This window comes from Eubalaena glacialis, chromosome 9 (genome assembly GCF_028564815.1).
Source record: "Eubalaena glacialis isolate mEubGla1 chromosome 9, mEubGla1.1.hap2.+ XY, whole genome shotgun sequence".
Classification (NCBI taxonomy): Eukaryota; Metazoa; Chordata; class Mammalia; order Artiodactyla; family Balaenidae; genus Eubalaena; species Eubalaena glacialis.
This window is the reverse complement of record NC_083724.1, coordinates 89,050,412-89,068,901: the sequence shown is the minus strand read 5'-3', so window position 1 is coordinate 89,068,901 and position 18,490 is coordinate 89,050,412. Positions and strand designations below refer to the sequence as shown.

Sequence of the window (18,490 nt, the reverse complement as noted above, 5' to 3'; positions counted from 1 at the left end):
TAGAGATGTTAAATAATATGCCCAAGATCATAATGCTATTAAGTGGCAAAGTAAGTATTTGAACCCATGTCTGTGTAATTCTAAAGCTCTTAACCAACAATGATATATCATGTTAGCACCTTAAATCAGAAAGCCTATGACCTTGAGATGCATAACTTTCTTATTTGCCACTGTAACCATGGTACTTTGTGCTGTGCTTAGAAAACAAAGGTGTTCAGTTGATAAATGAAATAATGAATAAAAGCATGTGTCAGTGGCAAGGTAGGAATAGCACTGTCTATTCAGAGGACAATAACAGACCACCAGAGCCAAAGTAAAAATTTCACATTGGAGGAAGTGCAATGTCAAGCTGAAAAATAAAATGTACCTATATTGAGAGAACTTACAGACCATAAAATTGGAATTTTTGCTATTTAACTCAAAGCTCTAAAGCATATGCCCTGTAATTAACTCTACAATCTTAATTATTTCAAAAATGCCAAATCTAATTAATTTACATCCTAATTGTGCATAATTGATAACTTTTCCTTTGGTATATTATGGCTATTTAATATATGGAAATTTAAGTTGAGAATCCACTCTAGGAGCCTCTGCAAATCCTTTTTAGAAAAGCAGCATAATAGTAATACCAAAACTTGATAAACAGTCTAACAAAGTAGAAAATTATAGACCAATATCACTTAGATCAATGGATAGCAAAACAATAAATACCATCTCTTCTAATTAAACAAAAGTAAATAAAACATGAGAATGGAAATGACAAGTAAAATTATAACTATTTGTAGAAAACATAAGTAAAGCAAATAAATGAACAGTAAATTAACTAACAAGAATATCAAAGAATTAAGAAAGTCAAATTTAAAATATATGTGGCACCTTAAATGACTTAGACCAGATTGACTTATAACTTATATACAGATGATTCCAAAAGCAGCAGAATATATTCTTAAGTTTACATGCGACATTCTCCAGGATAGACCATACGTTAAGCCACAAAAAAAGTCAATATATTTATGAAGGTTGAAATCATATCAAGCATCTTTCCTGATGACAGCGGTATAAAACTAGAAATCAATTACAAGACAAAAACTGGAAAATTCACAAATTTGTGGATATTAAACAACATGCTACTGAACAACCAATGAGTCAAAGAAGAAATCAAAGGAGGAATCAAAAAATACCTTAAGACAAATGAAAACAGAAATATAATGTACCAAAATTTATTGCTGCAGCAAAAGCAGTTCTATGAGGAAAGTTCATAGTGATACATGAGTACCTCAAGAAACAAAAAAATTCTCAAATACACAACCAAACTTACACCTCAAGGAACTAGAAAAACACAAACTAGAAAATGAAGCCTAAAGTTAGTAGAAGGAGGGAAATAATAAGGATAAGAGTGGAAATAAACAAAATAGAGACTAAAAAGATGACAGACAAGGTTAATGAAACTAAGAGCTGATTCTCTGACAACACACACAAAATTGGCAAACCTTTAGCTAGAAGTAACAGAAAAAAAGATAGAGGGCTCAAATAAAATCAGAAATAAAAGAGGAGAACTTACAGTTGATACCACAGATATAAAAAGGATCATAAGAGACTACTACGAACAATTTTATGCCAACAAATTGGAAAACTAGAAGAAAGGGATATATTCTTAGAAACATACAATGTACCAAGACTGATCATGAAGAAATAGAAAATCTGAACAGAACAGTTCCTAGTAAGGAAATTGAATAAGTAACCAAAAACCTCCAAATAAACAAAAGTTCAGGACCAGACAGCTTCACTGGTAATCTATCAAACGTTCGAAGAAGAATTAATACCGGAGAGAGAAGAAGATGGTGGAAGAGTAAGACGTGGAGATCATCTTCCTTCCCACAGATACATTAGAAATACATCTACACGTAGAACTGCTCCTACAGAACACCCACTGAACGCTGGCAGAAAACGTCAGACCTCCCAAAAGGCAAGAAACTCCCCACGTACTTGGGTAGGGCAAAAGAAAAAAGAAATAACAGAGACAAAAGAATAGGGACGGGACTTGCACCTGTGGGAGGGAGCCGTGAAGGAGGAAAGATTTCCATGCACTAGGAAGCCCCTTCGCGGGCAGAGACTGCAGGTGGCAGAGGGGGGAAGCTTCGGAGCCACGGAGGAGAGCGCAGCCACAGGGGTGCGGAGGGCAAAGCGGAGAGACTCCCGCACAGAGGCTCGGCGCCGAGCAGCACTCACCAGCCCGAGAGGCTTGTCTGCTCACCCGCCAGGGCGGGCGGGGGCTGGGAGCTGAGGCTCGGGCTTCGGTCGGATCGCAGGGAGAGGACTGGGGTTGACAGCGTGAACACAGCCTGAAGGGGTTAGCGCACCACAGCTAGCCGGGAGGGAGTCCGGGAAAAAGTCTGCAGCTGCCGAAGAGGCAAGAGACTTTTTCTTGCCTCTTTGTTTCGCGGCGCGCAAGGAGAGGGGATTCAGAGCGCCGCCTAAACGAGCTCCAGAGACAGGCGCGAGCCGCGGCTATCAGCGCGGACCCCAGAGACGGGCATGAGACGCTAAGGCTGCTGCTGCCACCAAAAAGCCTGTGTGCGAACACAGGTCACTCTCCACACCACCGCTCCCGGGAGCCGGTGCAGCCCGCCACGGCCAGGCTCCCGTGATCAGGGGACAACTTCCCCAGGAGAACGCACGGCGCGCCTCGGGCTGGTGCAACGTCACGCCGGCCTCTGCCGCCTCAGGCTCGCCCCGCATCCGTATCCCTCCCTCCCCCCGCCTGAGTGAGCCAGAGCCCCCGAAGCAGCTGCTCCTTTAACCCCGTTCAGTCTGGGCGGGGAACAGACGCCCTCAGGCGACCTACACGCAGAGGCGGCTCCAAATCCAAAGCTGAACCCCGGGAGCTGTGCGAACAAAGAAGAGAAAGGGAAATCTCTCCCAGCAGCCTCAGAAGCAGCGGATTAAAACTTCACAAACAACTTGATGTGCCTGCCTCTGTTGAATACCTGAATAGACAACGAATCATCTCAAATTCAGGAGGTGGACTTTGGGAGCAGGATATATTAATTTTTCCCCTTTTCCTTTTTTTTTTGAGTGTATATGTATATGCTTCTGGGTGAGATTTTGTCTGTATAGCTTTGCTTTATAATAGCTTTATTTTACTTCACTATATTTTATCCTCTTTCTTTCTTTCTTTCTTTCTGTTTTTTCTCCCTTTTACTCTGAGCCGTGTGGACGAAAGGCTCTTGGTGCTCCAGCCAGGCATCAGGGCTGTGCCTCTGAGGTGGGAGAGCCAACTTCAGGACACTGGTCCACAAGAGACATCCCAGCTCCACGTAATACCAAACGGCGAAAATCTCTCAGAGATCTCCATCTCAACATCAAGACCCAGCTTCACTCAATGACCAGCAAGCTACAGTGCTGGACACCCTATGCCAAACAACTAGCAAAACAGGAACACAGCCCCATCCATTAGCAGAGAGGCTGCCGAAAATCATAATAAGGCCACAGACACCCCAAAATACATCACCAGACGTGAACGTGCCCACCAGAAAGACAACATCCAGCCTCATCCACCAGAACACAGGCACTAGTTCCCTCCACCAGGAAGCCTACACAACCCACTGAACCAACCTTAGCCACTGGAGACAGATACCAAAAACAACGGGAACTACGAACCTGCAGCCTGTGAAAAGGAGACCCCAAACACAGTAAGATAAGCAAAATGAGACGACAGAAAAACACACAGCAGATGAAGGATCAGGGTCAAAACACACCAGACCTAACAAATGAAGAGGAAATAGGTAGTCTACCTGAAAAAGAATTCAGAATAATGATAGTAAGGATGATCCAAAATCTCGGAAATAGAATAGACAAAATGCAAGAAACATTTAACAAGGACGTAGAAGAACTAAAGAGGAACCAAGCAATGATGAAAAACACAATAAATGAAATTAAAAATACTCTAGATGGGATCAATAGCAGAATAACTGAGGCAGAAGAATGGATAAGTGACCTGGAAAATAAAATGGTGGAAATAACTACTGCAGAGCAGGATAAAGAAAAAAGAATGAAAAGAACTGAGGACAGTCTCAGAGACCTCTGGGACAACATTAAACGCACCAACATTCGAATTATAGGGGTCCCAGAAGAAGAAGAGAAAAAGAAAGGGACTGAGAAAATATTTGAAGAGATTATAGTTGAAAACTTCCCGAATATGGGAAAAGAAATAGTTAATCAAGTCCTGGAAGCACAGAGAGTCCCATACAGGATAAATCCAAGGAGAAACACACCAAGACACATATTAATCAAACTGTCAAAAATTAAATCTAAAGAAAATATATTAAAAGCAGCAAGGGAAAAACAACAAATAACACACAAGGGAATCCCCATAAGGTTAACAGCTGATCTTTCAGAAGAAACTCTGCAAGCCAGAAGGGAGTGGCAGGATATACTTAAAGTGATGAAGGAGAAAAACCTACAACCAAGATTAATCTACCCAGCAAGGATCTCATTCAGATTTGATGGAGAAAATAAAATCTTTACAGACAAGCAAAAGCTGAGAGAGTTCAGTACCACCAAACCAGCTTTACAACAAACGATAAAGGAAATTCTCTAGGCAAGAAACACAAGAGAAGGAAAACACCTACAATAACAAACCCAAAACATTTAAGAAAATGGGAATAGGAACATACATATCGATAATTACCTTAAATGTAAATGGATTAAATGCTCCCACCAAAAGACACAAGCCTGCTGAATGCATACAAAAACAAGACCCATATATATGCTGTCTACAAGAGACCCACTTCAGACCTAGAGACACATACAGACTGAAAGTAAGGGGATGGAAAAAGATATTCCATGCAAATGGAAGTCAAAAGAAAGCTGGAGTAGCAATTCTCATATCAGACAAAATAGACTTTAAAATAAAGACTATTACAAGAGACAAAGAAGGACACTATATAATGATCAAGGGATCAATCCAAGAGGAAGGTATAACAACTGTAAATATTTATGCACCCAACATAGGAGCACCTCAATACATAAGGCAAATACTAACAGCCATAAAAGGGGAAATTGACAGCAACACAATCATAGTAGGGGACTTTAACACCCCACTTTCACCAATGGACAGATCATCCAAAATGAAAATAAATAAGGAAACACAAGCTTTAAATGATACATTAAACAAGATGGACTTAATTGATATTTATAGGACATTCCACCCAAAAACAACAGAATACACATTCTTCTCAAGTGCTCATGGAACATTCTCCAGGATAGATCATATCTTGGGTCACAAATCAAGCCTTGGTAAATTTAGGAAAATTGAAATCGTATCAAGTATCTTTTCCGACCACAACGCTATGAGACTAGATATCAATTACAGGAAAAGATCTGTAAAAAATACAAACACATGGAGGCTAAACAATACACTACTTAATAACGAAGTGATCACTGAAGAAATCAAAGGGGAAATCAAAAAATACCTAGAAACAAATGACAATGGAGACACGACGACCTAAAACCTATGGGATGCAGCAAAAGCAGTTCTAAGAGGGAAGTTTATAGCAATACAAGCCTACATCAAGAAACAGGAAACATCTCGAATAAACAACCTAACCTTGCACCTGAAGCCATTAGAGAAAGAAGAACAAAAAAACCCCAAATTGAGCAGAAGGAAAGAAATCATAAAGATCAGATCAGAAATAAATGAAAAAGAAATGAAGGAAACAATAGCAAAGATCAATAAAACTAAAAGCTGGTTCTTTGAGAAGATAAACAAAATTGATAAACCATTAGCCAGACTCATCAAGAGAAAAAGGGAGAAGACTCAAATCAATACAATTAAAAACGAAAAAGGAGAAGTAACAACTGACACTGCAGAAATACAAAGGATCATGAGAGATTACTACAAGCAACTCTATGCCAATAAAATGGACAACCTGGAAGAAATGGACAAATTCTTAGAAATGCACAACCTGCCGAGACTGAACCAGGAAGAAATAGAAAATATGAACAGACCAATCACAAGCACTGAAATTGAAACTGTGATTAAAAATCTTCCAACACACAAAAGCCCAGGACCAGATGGCTTCACAGGCGAATTCTATCAAACATTTAGAGAAGAGCTAACACCTATCCTTCTCAAACTCTTCCAAAATATTGCAGAGGGAGGAACACTCCCAAACTCATTCTACGAGGCCACCATCACCCTGATACCAAAACCAAAGATGTCACAAAGAAAGAAAACTACAGGCCAATATCACTGATGAACATAGATGCAAAAATCCTCAACAAAATACTAGCAAACAGAATCCAACAGCACGTTAAAAGGATCATACACCATGATCAAGTGGTGTTTATCCCAGGAACGCAAGGATTCTTCAATATACGCAAATCAATCAACGTGATACACCATATTAACAAATTGAAAGAGAAAAACCATATGATCATCTCAATAGATGCAGAGAAAGCTTTCGACAAAATTCAACACCCATTTATGATAAAAGCCCTGCAGAAAGTAGGCATAGAGCGAACTTTCCTCAACATAATAAAGGCCATATATGACAAACCCACAGCCAATATTGTCCTCAATGGTGAAAAACTGAAACCATTTCCACTAAGATCAGGAACAAGACAAGGTTGCCCACTCTCACCACTATTATGCAACATAGTTTTGGAAGTGTTAGCCACAGCAATCAGAGAAGAAAAAGAAATCAAAGGAATCCAAATCGGAAAAGAAGAAGTAAAGCTGTCACTGTTTGCAGATGACATGATACTATACATAGAGAATCCTAAAGATGCTACCAGAAAACTACTAGAGCTAATCAATGAATTTGGTAAAGTAGCAGCATACAAAATTAATGCACAGAAATCTCTTGCATTTCTATACACTAATGATGAAAAATCTGAAAGTGAAATTAAGAAAACACTCCCGTTTACCACTGCAACAAAAAGAATAAAATACCTAGGAATAAACCTACCTAAGGAGACAAAAGACCTGTATGCAGAAAATTATAAGACACTGATGAAAAAAATTAAAGATGATACAAATAGATGGAGAGATATACCATGTTCTTGGATTGGAAGAATCAACATTGTGAAAATGACTCTACTACCCAAAGCAATCTACAGATTCAATGCAATCCCTATCAAACTACCACTGGCATTTTTCACAGAACTAGAACAAAAAAATTCACAATTTGTATGGAAACACAAAAGACCCCGAATAGCCAAAGCAATCTTGAGAACGAAAAATGGAGCTGGAGGAATCAGGCTCCCTGACTTCAGACTATATTACAAAGCTACAGTAATCAAGACAGTTTGGTACTGGCACAAAAACAGAAATATAGATCAATGGAACAGGATAGAAAGCCCAGAGATAAACCCATGCACATATGGTCACCTTATCTTTGATAAAGGAGGCAAGCATATACAGTGGAGAAAAGACAGCCTCTTCAATAAGTGGTGCTGGGAAAATTGGACAGATACATGTAAAAGTATGAAATTAGAACACTCCTTGACACCATACACAAAAATAAACTCAAAATGGATTAAAGACCTAAGTGTAAGGCCAGACACTACCAAACTCTTAGAGGAAAACACAGGCAGAACACTGTATGACATAAATTACAGCAAGATTCTTTTTGACCCAGCTCCTAGAGAAATGGAAATAAAAACACAAATAAACAAATGGGACCTAATGAAACTTAAAAGCTTTTGCACAGCAAAGGAAACCATAAACAAGACCAAAACACAACCCTCAGAATGGCAGAAAATATTTGCAAATGAAGCAACTGACAAAGGATTAATCTCCAAGATTTACAAGCAGCTCATGCAGCTCAATAACAAAAAAACAAACAACCCAATCCAAAAATGGGCAGAAGACCTAAATAGATATTTCTCCAAAGAAGATATACAGATTGCCAACAGACACATGAAAGAATGCTCAACATCATTAATCATTAGAGAAATGCAAATCAAAACTACAATGAGATATCATCTCACACCGGTCAGATTGGCCATCATCAAAAAATCCAGAAACAATAAATGCTGGAGAGGGTGTGGAGAAAAGGGAACACTCTTGCACTGTTGGTGGGAATGTAAATTGATACAGCCACTATGGAGAACAGTATGGAGGTTCCTTAAAAAACTACAAATAGAACTACCATACGACCCAGCAATCCCACTACTGGGCATATACCCTGAGAAAACCATAATTCAAAAAGAGTCATGTACCAAAATATTCATTGCAGCTCTATTTACAATAGCCAGGACCTAGAAGCAACCTAAGTGTCAATCATCGGATGAATGGATAAAGAAGATGTGGCACATATATACAATGGAATATTACTCAGCCATAAAAAGAAATGAAATGGAGGTGTTTGTAATGAGGTGGATGGAGTTAGAGTCTGTCATACAGAGTGAAGTAAGTCAGAAAGAGAAAAACAAATACAGTATGCTAACACATATATATGGAATCTAAGGAAAAAAAAAAAAAAGCCCATGAAGAACCTAGTGGCAAGACGGGAATAAAGACACAGACCTACTAGAGAATGGACTTGAGGATATGGGGAGGGGGAAGGGTGAGATGTGACAGGGTGAGAGAGTGTCATGGACATATATATACTACCAGATGTACAATAGATAGCTAGTGGGAAGCAGCTGCATAGCACAGGGAGATCAGCTCAGTGCTTTGTGACCACCTAGAGGGGTGGGATGGGGAGGGTGGGAGGGAGGGAGATGCAAGAGGGAAGAGATATGGGAACATATGTATATGTATAACTGATTCACTTTGTTATAATGCAGAAACTAACACACCATTGTAAAGCAATTATACTTCAATAAAGATGTTTAAAAAAAAAAAAGAATTAATACCAATCCTTCTCAAACTTTTTGGAAAAATAGAAGAGCAGGGGATGCTTCCAAACTTATTTTATGAGGTCCAATACCAAAACCAGACAAGGATACCACAAAAAAGGAAAATATAGGCTATATCCCTGATGTACATAAATATAAAAATCCTCAATTAAATATTAGCAAAATGAATCCAACAATACATCAAAAATGATCATAAATTATGATCAAGTGAGATTTATTCCACAGATGCAAGGATGATTCAACCTATGCAAATCAACTGCATGATACCCCACATTAACAAAATGAAGAATAAAAATCATACGATCATCTCAATAGAGCAGAAAAAGCATTTGAGGAAATTCAACATCCATTTATTATAAAAACTCAACAAATTGGGTACAGAGACAACATACCTCAACATAATAAAGGCCATATATGACCAGCACACAGCTAACATCATACTCCATGGTGAGAGTTGAAAACGTTTCCTGTAATACAAGGAACAAGACAAAGATGCCCACTTTCACCACTTTTATTCCCACAGTACTGAAAATCCTAACCAGAGGGGAAAAAAAAATCCAAATTTGAAAGGAAGTAAAACTGTCACTGTTTGCCAAAGACATAGAAATACACAGAAAACCCTAAACATTCCACCAGAAAACTGTCAGAATTAATAAAGAAATTGAGTAAAGTTACAGGATACAAAGTCAATACAAAAATCTGTTTCATTTTTACATACTAACAACAAACTATTAGAAACAGAAATTAAGCAAACAATCCCATTTACAATTGTATCAAAAAGGATAAAATAACTAGGAATAAATTTAAACAAAGAAATAAAAAACCTGTACACTGAAAACTACGAGACACTGATGAAAAAAATTTTAAATGTCACAAATAAACGGTAAGATAATCCATGCTCATGGAAGAATAAATATTGTCAAGATATCAATAAATGGTGCTGGAAAAACTGGATAACCACATGCAAAAGAATGAAACTGGGTCACTATCTTATACCATACACAAAAATGAACTCAAAATGGATTAAAGACTTGAAATTAAGACCTGAAACCATAAAACTCCTAGAAGAAAACATAGGCGGTAAACTCCTTTACATCTTGACAATGATTTTTTTGATTTGACACCAAAGGCAAAGGCAACAAAAGCAAAAGCCAAAAAGTAGGACTACATCAAGCTAAAAAGCTTCTGTACAACAAAGGAAACCATCAACAAAATGAAATCTACTAAATGGGAGAAAATATTTGCAGACCATGTATATAACAAGGGGTTAATATCCAAAATATATAAAGAACTCAGTAGCAAAAAATCAAACAAGTAGCATCATTTGCAAGATAATAAACTAAAGAAATAGTGTATAGCAAATAAAATACTGGAAAATTTTTTGTTTAATCACCATTGAAATTGCGTCTGATGCTGGTATTATGACTGCTAGAAAAATCCTCCCTCTCTGCATTAATACTGATTATGAATTTTACACAGAATCTTCAAAGTTTTATCATACAAGATAGTAGTATCTTTAAAAGAATTTACTTTGATTCATTTTCATAAAGACTGAATTCCAATCTTAACAGCCTAAATCTAAAGAATCATTCCAAGAATATTTGAAATGCATAGTTTGTATCTTCTCCTTTAAGAATTTATTCTTGGCACAAAACATCTATTTCACACATTCTTAGATGATTTATTCACACTTGAAAAGGTTAAAAATATATATATAAGATGCATCATGTATCACACATACATACCTCAAACCCATCACTCCTTAATTGATAACATTTAAATTCATTAAAAGGATTGTTTTCAAGTAGTTCAAACATTAATTTTTCAAAATTCCATTGCAATTTTGGCATTAGCATAATAAATATAAAGAAATTTATTTCTCTTCTAGCTATTTAATAGACTATCTTTTAAAAATGCACAGAGTTTTTAAATGGATCAAAACAAATTTATCTTTTGTAAATTTCATCACACAAACTTATAAGTTTTGTTTGGATTTGCTTCTGGGGAATACTGTAGGACACCACTGGTAATCTCATTAAAAACTTTCTTTATAGAATTCCAGTTCAAATGATTAACTAAACACATGCATTTATTGATGCCAATAAAACAAAAGAACAAATATAAAAATAAATCCATAATAGCAGTAAAATGCCTGGAAGGGCACTATCGGATGATCAGAACACTACAAGAGCAGATGAGAACTGACATACTTGAAGACCTGAGGAATCCATCCTTTACCTATGTAAGAGAAAACTTCCAAAAAAAAAAAAAAAAAAAAAACCCACAAAGTGAGTTTTCCTAGAAGAAACTTAAATATGACAACAACCAACAAAATAAAACAACAACAACAAAAAACTCAATGAAGAACAGGCAGTTGGAAGGACTGGGTCATGGAAACGAATGGAACATTAAATGTAAATAGATTAAATTCTCCAATCAAAAGACATAAAGTGGTTTAATGGATTTAAAAAAAAAAAAGACCCAAACACATATTACCAACGAGATTCACTTCAGCTTTAAAGACACATATAAACAGAAGGTGAGTAGATGGAAAATGATATTCCATGCAAATGGAAACCAAAAGAAAGTGGAGATAGCTATTCTTAGAGACAAACAAGGTCATTAGATCATGATAAAAGGGTCAATTCATCAAGAGGATGTAACAACTGTAAATATTTACACACCCAATATCAGAACACCTAAGTATATAAAGCAAATATTAACAGATGTGAAGAGGAAAAAAATGACAACAATAAAATAATAGGGGACTTCAATACTCCACTTTCAACAATGGATCACTCAGACAGAAAATCAATAAAGCAACAGTGAACTTAAACTACACATTGGATCAGATGGACCTAGTGACATATACAGAACATTCAACAGCAGCAGAATACATATTCTTCTCAAGCACATATGGAACTCTCCAGGACAGATAAAATGTTAGGAGACAAAACAAGTCTTAATAAACTTAAGAAGACTGAAATCATATCAAATATCTTATCACACAATGATATGATATCAAAGGGGAAAACTAAAAAATCCACAAATATGTCGAGATTAAATAATATGTTCCTCAACAACCAATGGGTCAAAGAAGAAATCAAAAAAGAAATAAAAAAATACCTTAAGACAAATGAAAACTGAAACACAACATACCAAAACTTATGGGACACAGCAAAAGGAGTTCTAAGAGGGAAGTATATAGTGATAAATGCCTATATTAAAAAAAAAAAAAAGCCATATATACAACCCAACTTTATACCTTAAGAATCTAGAAAAAGAAGAACAAATTAAGCCCAAATTTAGTAGAAGGAAAGAAACAACAAAGATCAGAGAGGATAAATGAAATAGAGATTAGAGAGATAATAGAAAAAATTAATAAAATTATGGGCTGTTTTTTGAAAAGATAAACAAAACTGACACCCTTAACTAGACTAAGAAAAAGAGAGAAGGCTCAAATAAATATAATTAGAAATAAAACAGGAGACATTACAAATAATAACACAGAAATACAAAGGATCATATGAAATTACTCTGCACTATTATACACCACCAAATTAGATAAACTAGAAGAAATGGATAAATTCCTATAAACAGACAACCTACCAAGACTGAATTATGAAGAAATAGAAAATCTGAATGGAACAATTACTAGTAAGGAGATTCAATCATTAACCAAAAACCTCCAAACAAACAAAAATCTAGGACCAGACACCTTCACTGGTAAATTCTACCAAATTAACACCAATTCTTCCCACATTCTTCCAAAAAACCTAGAAGAGGAGGGGATACTTCCAAACTCATTTACAAGGCCAGCATTACCCTGATACCAAAACCAGACAAGAACACCACAAGAAAGGAAAATTACAGGCTAATATCCCTGATAAACATAAATCCTCAGTGAAATACTAGCAAACTGAATTCAACAATACATTAAAAGGATCATACACCATCATCAAGTGAGATTTATTCCAGGGATGCAAGGATGGTTCAACACATTCAAATCAATCTGAAAGCAAAGCTAAAAACAGTACTTAAAACACATTAAGAATTATAATGCTTCTTTAGGATCAAATTTAAATTGACACTAAGAATGGACCTATGCTATTGAAAATAATAGGAAATTTAAAGTAATAAGATTTTTTAATACCTTAAGCCAATACTTCTCAAAATTTTACACTGAAATGCCCTTAATCATAGACAAGAGTAAACTTGGACTTCTCAGCAATCTTATATATAAGAAATATGTAAAAGACACTGTTTAAAAATGTGTAGGAAGTGGTTCATCACCATAATATGATAAGGATTTCACGAAATCAGTTAAACTTTATTTCTATTTCTATTCTGGATGCTGAGGACAATATAAAAGTCAGACACATACCTATAGTACACCTTTCTTTTTTGCATTTCTTTTTTTTTTTAGACATCTCTTATCTTTTAAAAGAATTATGTATAAGATATTTATAAACACACATTTACAAAGGAGAAAGCTGAAGAATGGATATGAATAGCATTAACAGTCACATGGGCAGAGACAGTGACAAGCCTAGACCTTACGTAGCCTTTCTGATTCCAACTTTGATGTTCCTTGTATAGGAAGGATTTCATATATTCAGGAGGTAATTATTCTGCTAAGCAACTTTATCATTGATGCACCTTTGTTAGCAATACCTACTACTGTCTGCATTTCATTCTCACATAAATAAAAAACAATACAATGGACTTCAATTAACTTTACATACACATTCATGGAAATTTAACAAATTAATCAAATTAAGTCATGTAAATCTTGCCAAGCAAAAGATTGAAAGCCCCACCCCACCCCCAAAATTCAAACTGAAATTACATTTTGCTATTTTCAGAGTCAATCATATCTAACTTGAGGACAAAACTGATAATCCTTCAGAAATTAGGTCTATGAAAGAAATGTTTAAATAACATCTTTAAATCCTTATGTTTTAAATTTATACTATAATGTATAATGTTTAAAAGTTTCCAGACACTTTTGCAATACCAGCTTCATGAACTGTACATTTCTAGATATCTTACCTTTTTTGCTGTAGAAGAAAGGGGTTCCTTTTTCATACTTCTTAGTAAAAACTCTGGCATGTTATTTTCAATATCTTCACGAGTTCCCTTTTTACCCAAAACTGCAGCCAAAAATGAAATAACCTAGGGAGAAAAAGTCCAATTTTTTCAATCACTGTGTATTGTGATGGACAAAATTTTACTGTTTACCTGAATACTCAGTAAGTGACAATTTGAGTATGTACAAATAGATTTGCTGGGAGGAAACACAATATGAACCACTAGTATTTGCTTTCTTTATTTGTATTAACAAACAAATCTATAATATAAAAGTTACCCTTGAATGCAGTAAAAAAAATTAAAATAAAAATTCTCACATTGCCATCTCTTCCATGATAAGTTCTACTTACTCAAGGAATTCTTTCTTGATCTCATCAGTTGAGATATCACATTCTCTATCACAATAAACTGTGTACATTCCTTTTTGCTTGTAGAAAATAAACTCATTAAGGGATTAATACTTGGCTCATAAATTTGTGCATTTTTCTGTATCCAATACATATAGGTGGAATGATAGAATGTTATTTTAAGATAAACTAAGGCAATTCATCATTATACACACCATTCTGAATAATAGCTATTCTCCAAATATCAAGTGAGAAAGTCAAAAAGACATAGGAAAAAAGGAAATGTAACTTCATATAATGAAGAGCAAGAGATATTTAAACTAGACCTTGGTTCAAATTTCAACCTAAGTTGCTTGGCAGATATGTGAACTTGGGCAACTAAGTTAATCTCTTTGAATAACTAAAATTATATGAAAACACCAAATATAATACTGGAAGAGTTGTTTTAAATATTAAGGGGAAAATATATGAGGTATACATATATATGGGGGAAAATAACTGATCATTACTTTAGAAAAATAAGTTATACAAATATTAAAACCTAAAGAAAAAATATGAGAGAATTAGAAAAACTATCAAAAAATAGTGTTTTCAACATGGTGTGGATACCTACAATGTGAATCTCAAATGATAGAAGAAAAAGAATGGTGCAGAAGTATTTGAAGAGATAAGGGCTGAAAGCTTTCAAAAACTGATTTCAAAAATCAAGCCATACACAGTGGTTAAGAATCCATCTGCCAATGCAGGGAACAAGGGTTCAACCCCTGGTCCGGGAAGATCCCACATGCCGCGGAGCTACTGAGCCCATGCACCACAACTACTGAGCCTGCGCTCTAGAGCCCATGCTCCACAACAAGAGAAGCCACTGCAATGAGAAGTCCGCATACTGCAATGAAGACTAGCCCTCGCTCACCGCAGCTAGAGAAAGCCCGTGCACAGCAAAGAAGACCCAGCACAGCCAAAAATAGATTAAATAAATAATTTTTTTTAAAAAACCATATATTCCATATCGACTAAGAACATGAAGCCAAAAAAAAAAAAAAAAAATCCACAAGTAGTTCCTGCAGAGAAAAAACTGCTCAAAATTTGAGACAGAAATATATTAAAAGTGGTCAGAGGAAAAAACAACAGATTATCTATCTATTAAGTAAGCAACAATTAGACAAATAGCTGATCTTGCAGCAAAAACAGTGGAAACACTATACAACGGAGTGATATTTTTATTTAGGTCTTTAATCCATTTTGACTTTATTTTTTGTATATGGTGCTAGAGAATCTTCTAATTTCATTCTTTACATGTAGCTGTCCAGTTTTCCCAGCGCCACTAATTAAAGAGACTGCTTTTTCTCCACTGTATATTCTTGTCTCCTTTGTCATAGATTAATTGACCACAGGTGCATGGGTTTATTTCTGGATTTTCTATCCTGTTCCACTGATCTATGTCTGTTTTTGTGCCAGTATCATATGCCTTTGATTATTGAAGCTTTATAGAACAGTCTGAAGTCAGGGAGCCTGATTCCTCCAGCTCTGTTTTTTCTTTCTCAAGATTACTTTGGCTATCTGGGGTCTTTAGTGTTTCCATACAAATTTAAAAATTTTTTGCTCTACTTCTGTGAAAAATGCCATTGGTAATTTGATAGGGATTGCATTGAATCTGTCACTGCCTAAATGTAAAAAAACTCCTACAGAAAAACATAGGCAGAACACTCTTTGACATAAAACGCAGCAGTATCTTTTTGGATCCGTCTCCTAGAGTAATGGAAATAAAAATAAACAACTGGGAACTAATTAAATTGAAAACCTTTTCCACAGCAAAGGAAACCATAAACAAAACAAAAGACAACCTACATAATGGGAGAAAATATTTGCAAACGATGTGACTGACAACGGATTAATTTCCAAAATATACAAATAGCGCATACAGCTCAACATCAATAAAACAAACAACTCAACCAAAAAATGGGGAGAAGAGCTAAATAGACATTTCTCCGAAGAAGACATAAAGATGGCCAAAAGGCACATGAAAAGAATGCTCAACATCACTAATTATGAGAGAAATGCAAATCATAACTACAACAAGGTATCACCTCACTCCAGTCAGAATGGCCATCATCAAAAAGTCTATAAATAATAAATGCTGGAGAGGGTGTGGAGAAAAAGGAACCCTCCTACACTGTTGGTGGGAATGTAAGTTGGTACAGACACTATGGAGAACAATATGGAGGTTCTGTTCACAATATGTGTGACACTTACACAAACAACACCTACAACAAGAGGTAGAGGAAGACCATGCAAACAAAAACTAAACGAAAGTTGATATAGCTATATTAATATCAGATAATACTGAGGCAAAAAGCATTACTAAATTAAAGAGGCACACTTGATACTGATTAATTCATTTGGAAGTTATACGAAGTGTAAACTACTAAAGAAGAAAACATTTACTGAAACAAAAGTAGTCAAATTGATAAGCACAATGGTAGATTTTGAAATAACTTAGTAAGAACAAAACAAAGAAATCAATAAAGATATAGAATATTTGAATAAAATGGTAAGCAAACTTGACCTAATAGACATTTGACAGACCACTGTAAACTACAGCAAAACAGTTTCACTTAAAGTGCACATAAAATATCTACCAAAGTTGACATGCAAAGTCATAGAGCAAATCTTAATACATCCAACAGACAAAAATCATACAGAATATGTTCTATAAACAGAAAATCCCCAAATATTTGGAAAGTAAGGAATATATTTCAAAGTAGAACTCACAATGGAGATTAGAAAATATTTAAGTTGAATACTAATGAGTAATAATTACATATTAAATTTGTGGAATACACTTAAAGCCACGCTTTATGGACTTAAATGCATATATATTAGGACAGAAGAGAGCCTGCTAATAAAATATCTAAGAATCTATCTGAAAAATATATAAAAATAACAGAAAACTTAACACACAAAAATAGAATTATAAAACATGAAAAAGCATAAAATAAAAAAGATTGACAAAGCCAAATGATCATTCTGTGAAAAGATTTTTAAAAGTGATGACCCCTAGAAAATTGATTTAAAAAAAAAAGAGAAACTAAGAGAACAGGCAACACACAAAATAGTATGTATAAGACATAATAAACAATGTTATGCCAATAACTGTGAAATTTTAAGTGAAATGGAAAAACAGAACTTAACACTGAAACAAGAAGAAACGGAAATTTTACATATTCAAATAACTATTATCGAAATCTAAATACATAATTACAAACCTTCTACAAAGAAAACTAAGGGTCAAATAGCCACCAATAAAGTCTACCAATGCTTAAGAAAGCTATAATGCCAGTCTTAAACTCCTCCAGAGTTTAGAGAAAGGGAGAAATATTCTCAACTCATTTTATGAGTTCAACATAACCTTGATAAGAAAATCTAACAAAAATATGGGACATTTACAGGCCAATTTCTCATACTCACATAGAAGCAAAACTCTTAAAACATTAGCAAATGGAACATAGAAATGTAAAAAAGAAATATATACTAAAAGCAAGTTGGGTTGACTCTGGAAATGTAATGTTGGTTTAACCTTCAAAATTTAGATATTAGATACATATTAACTAGTATCTTAGGTATTCCACTTAGCTTTCCTAACTCTAAGCTTCCTTAAAATAAAAATAAATTAAAATAGGACAATCTATTGGGTTGGCCAAAAGGTTTGCTCTGTTTTTTCCATAAGATGGTTCTAGTAGCACTTAGTTGTCTTCTAACTTCATTCAAAACAATTTTGTTAGATTGTATGTGACAGTGTGCATTTAAAAAAAAAATCAAAATTGGTGAATTTTTGTGTAGCCATTTTAATATTGAAGATGGAAGAAAAAAGCAACATTTTCGGCATATTATGCTTTATTATTTCAAGAAAGGTAAAAACGCAACTGAAATGCAAAAAAAGATTTGTGCAATGTATGCAGAAGGTGCTGTGACTGATTGAACATGTCCAAAGTGGGTTGTGAAGTTTCGTCCTGGAGATTTCACCATGGTTGGGTAGAGCAGTTGAAGTTAATAGCGAGACATTAATTGAGAACAATCAACGTTTTACACCATGCAGAAGATAGCCAACATAATCAAAATATCCAAGTCAAGCACTGAAAATCATTTGCACCAGCTGGGTTATGTTTAATCCCTTTGATGTTTGG

The 18,490-nt window shown here is 35.2% G+C and overlaps 1 protein-coding gene across 5 annotated transcripts in view; it reads right to left on the bottom strand.

Moving 5' to 3' along the window:
- The window catches only part of ERCC6L2 (ERCC excision repair 6 like 2), a 170,532-nt gene that overhangs the window by 114,898 nt on the left and 37,144 nt on the right, over positions 1-18,490 (bottom strand). For all 5 annotated transcript variants that reach the window (XM_061200588.1, XM_061200589.1, XM_061200591.1 and 2 more), the window contains exon 3: positions 13,921-14,043. In XM_061200588.1, the coding sequence (XP_061056571.1) occupies positions 13,921-14,043 (123 nt within the window). The remainder of the gene's footprint in view (positions 1-13,920; positions 14,044-18,490) is intronic.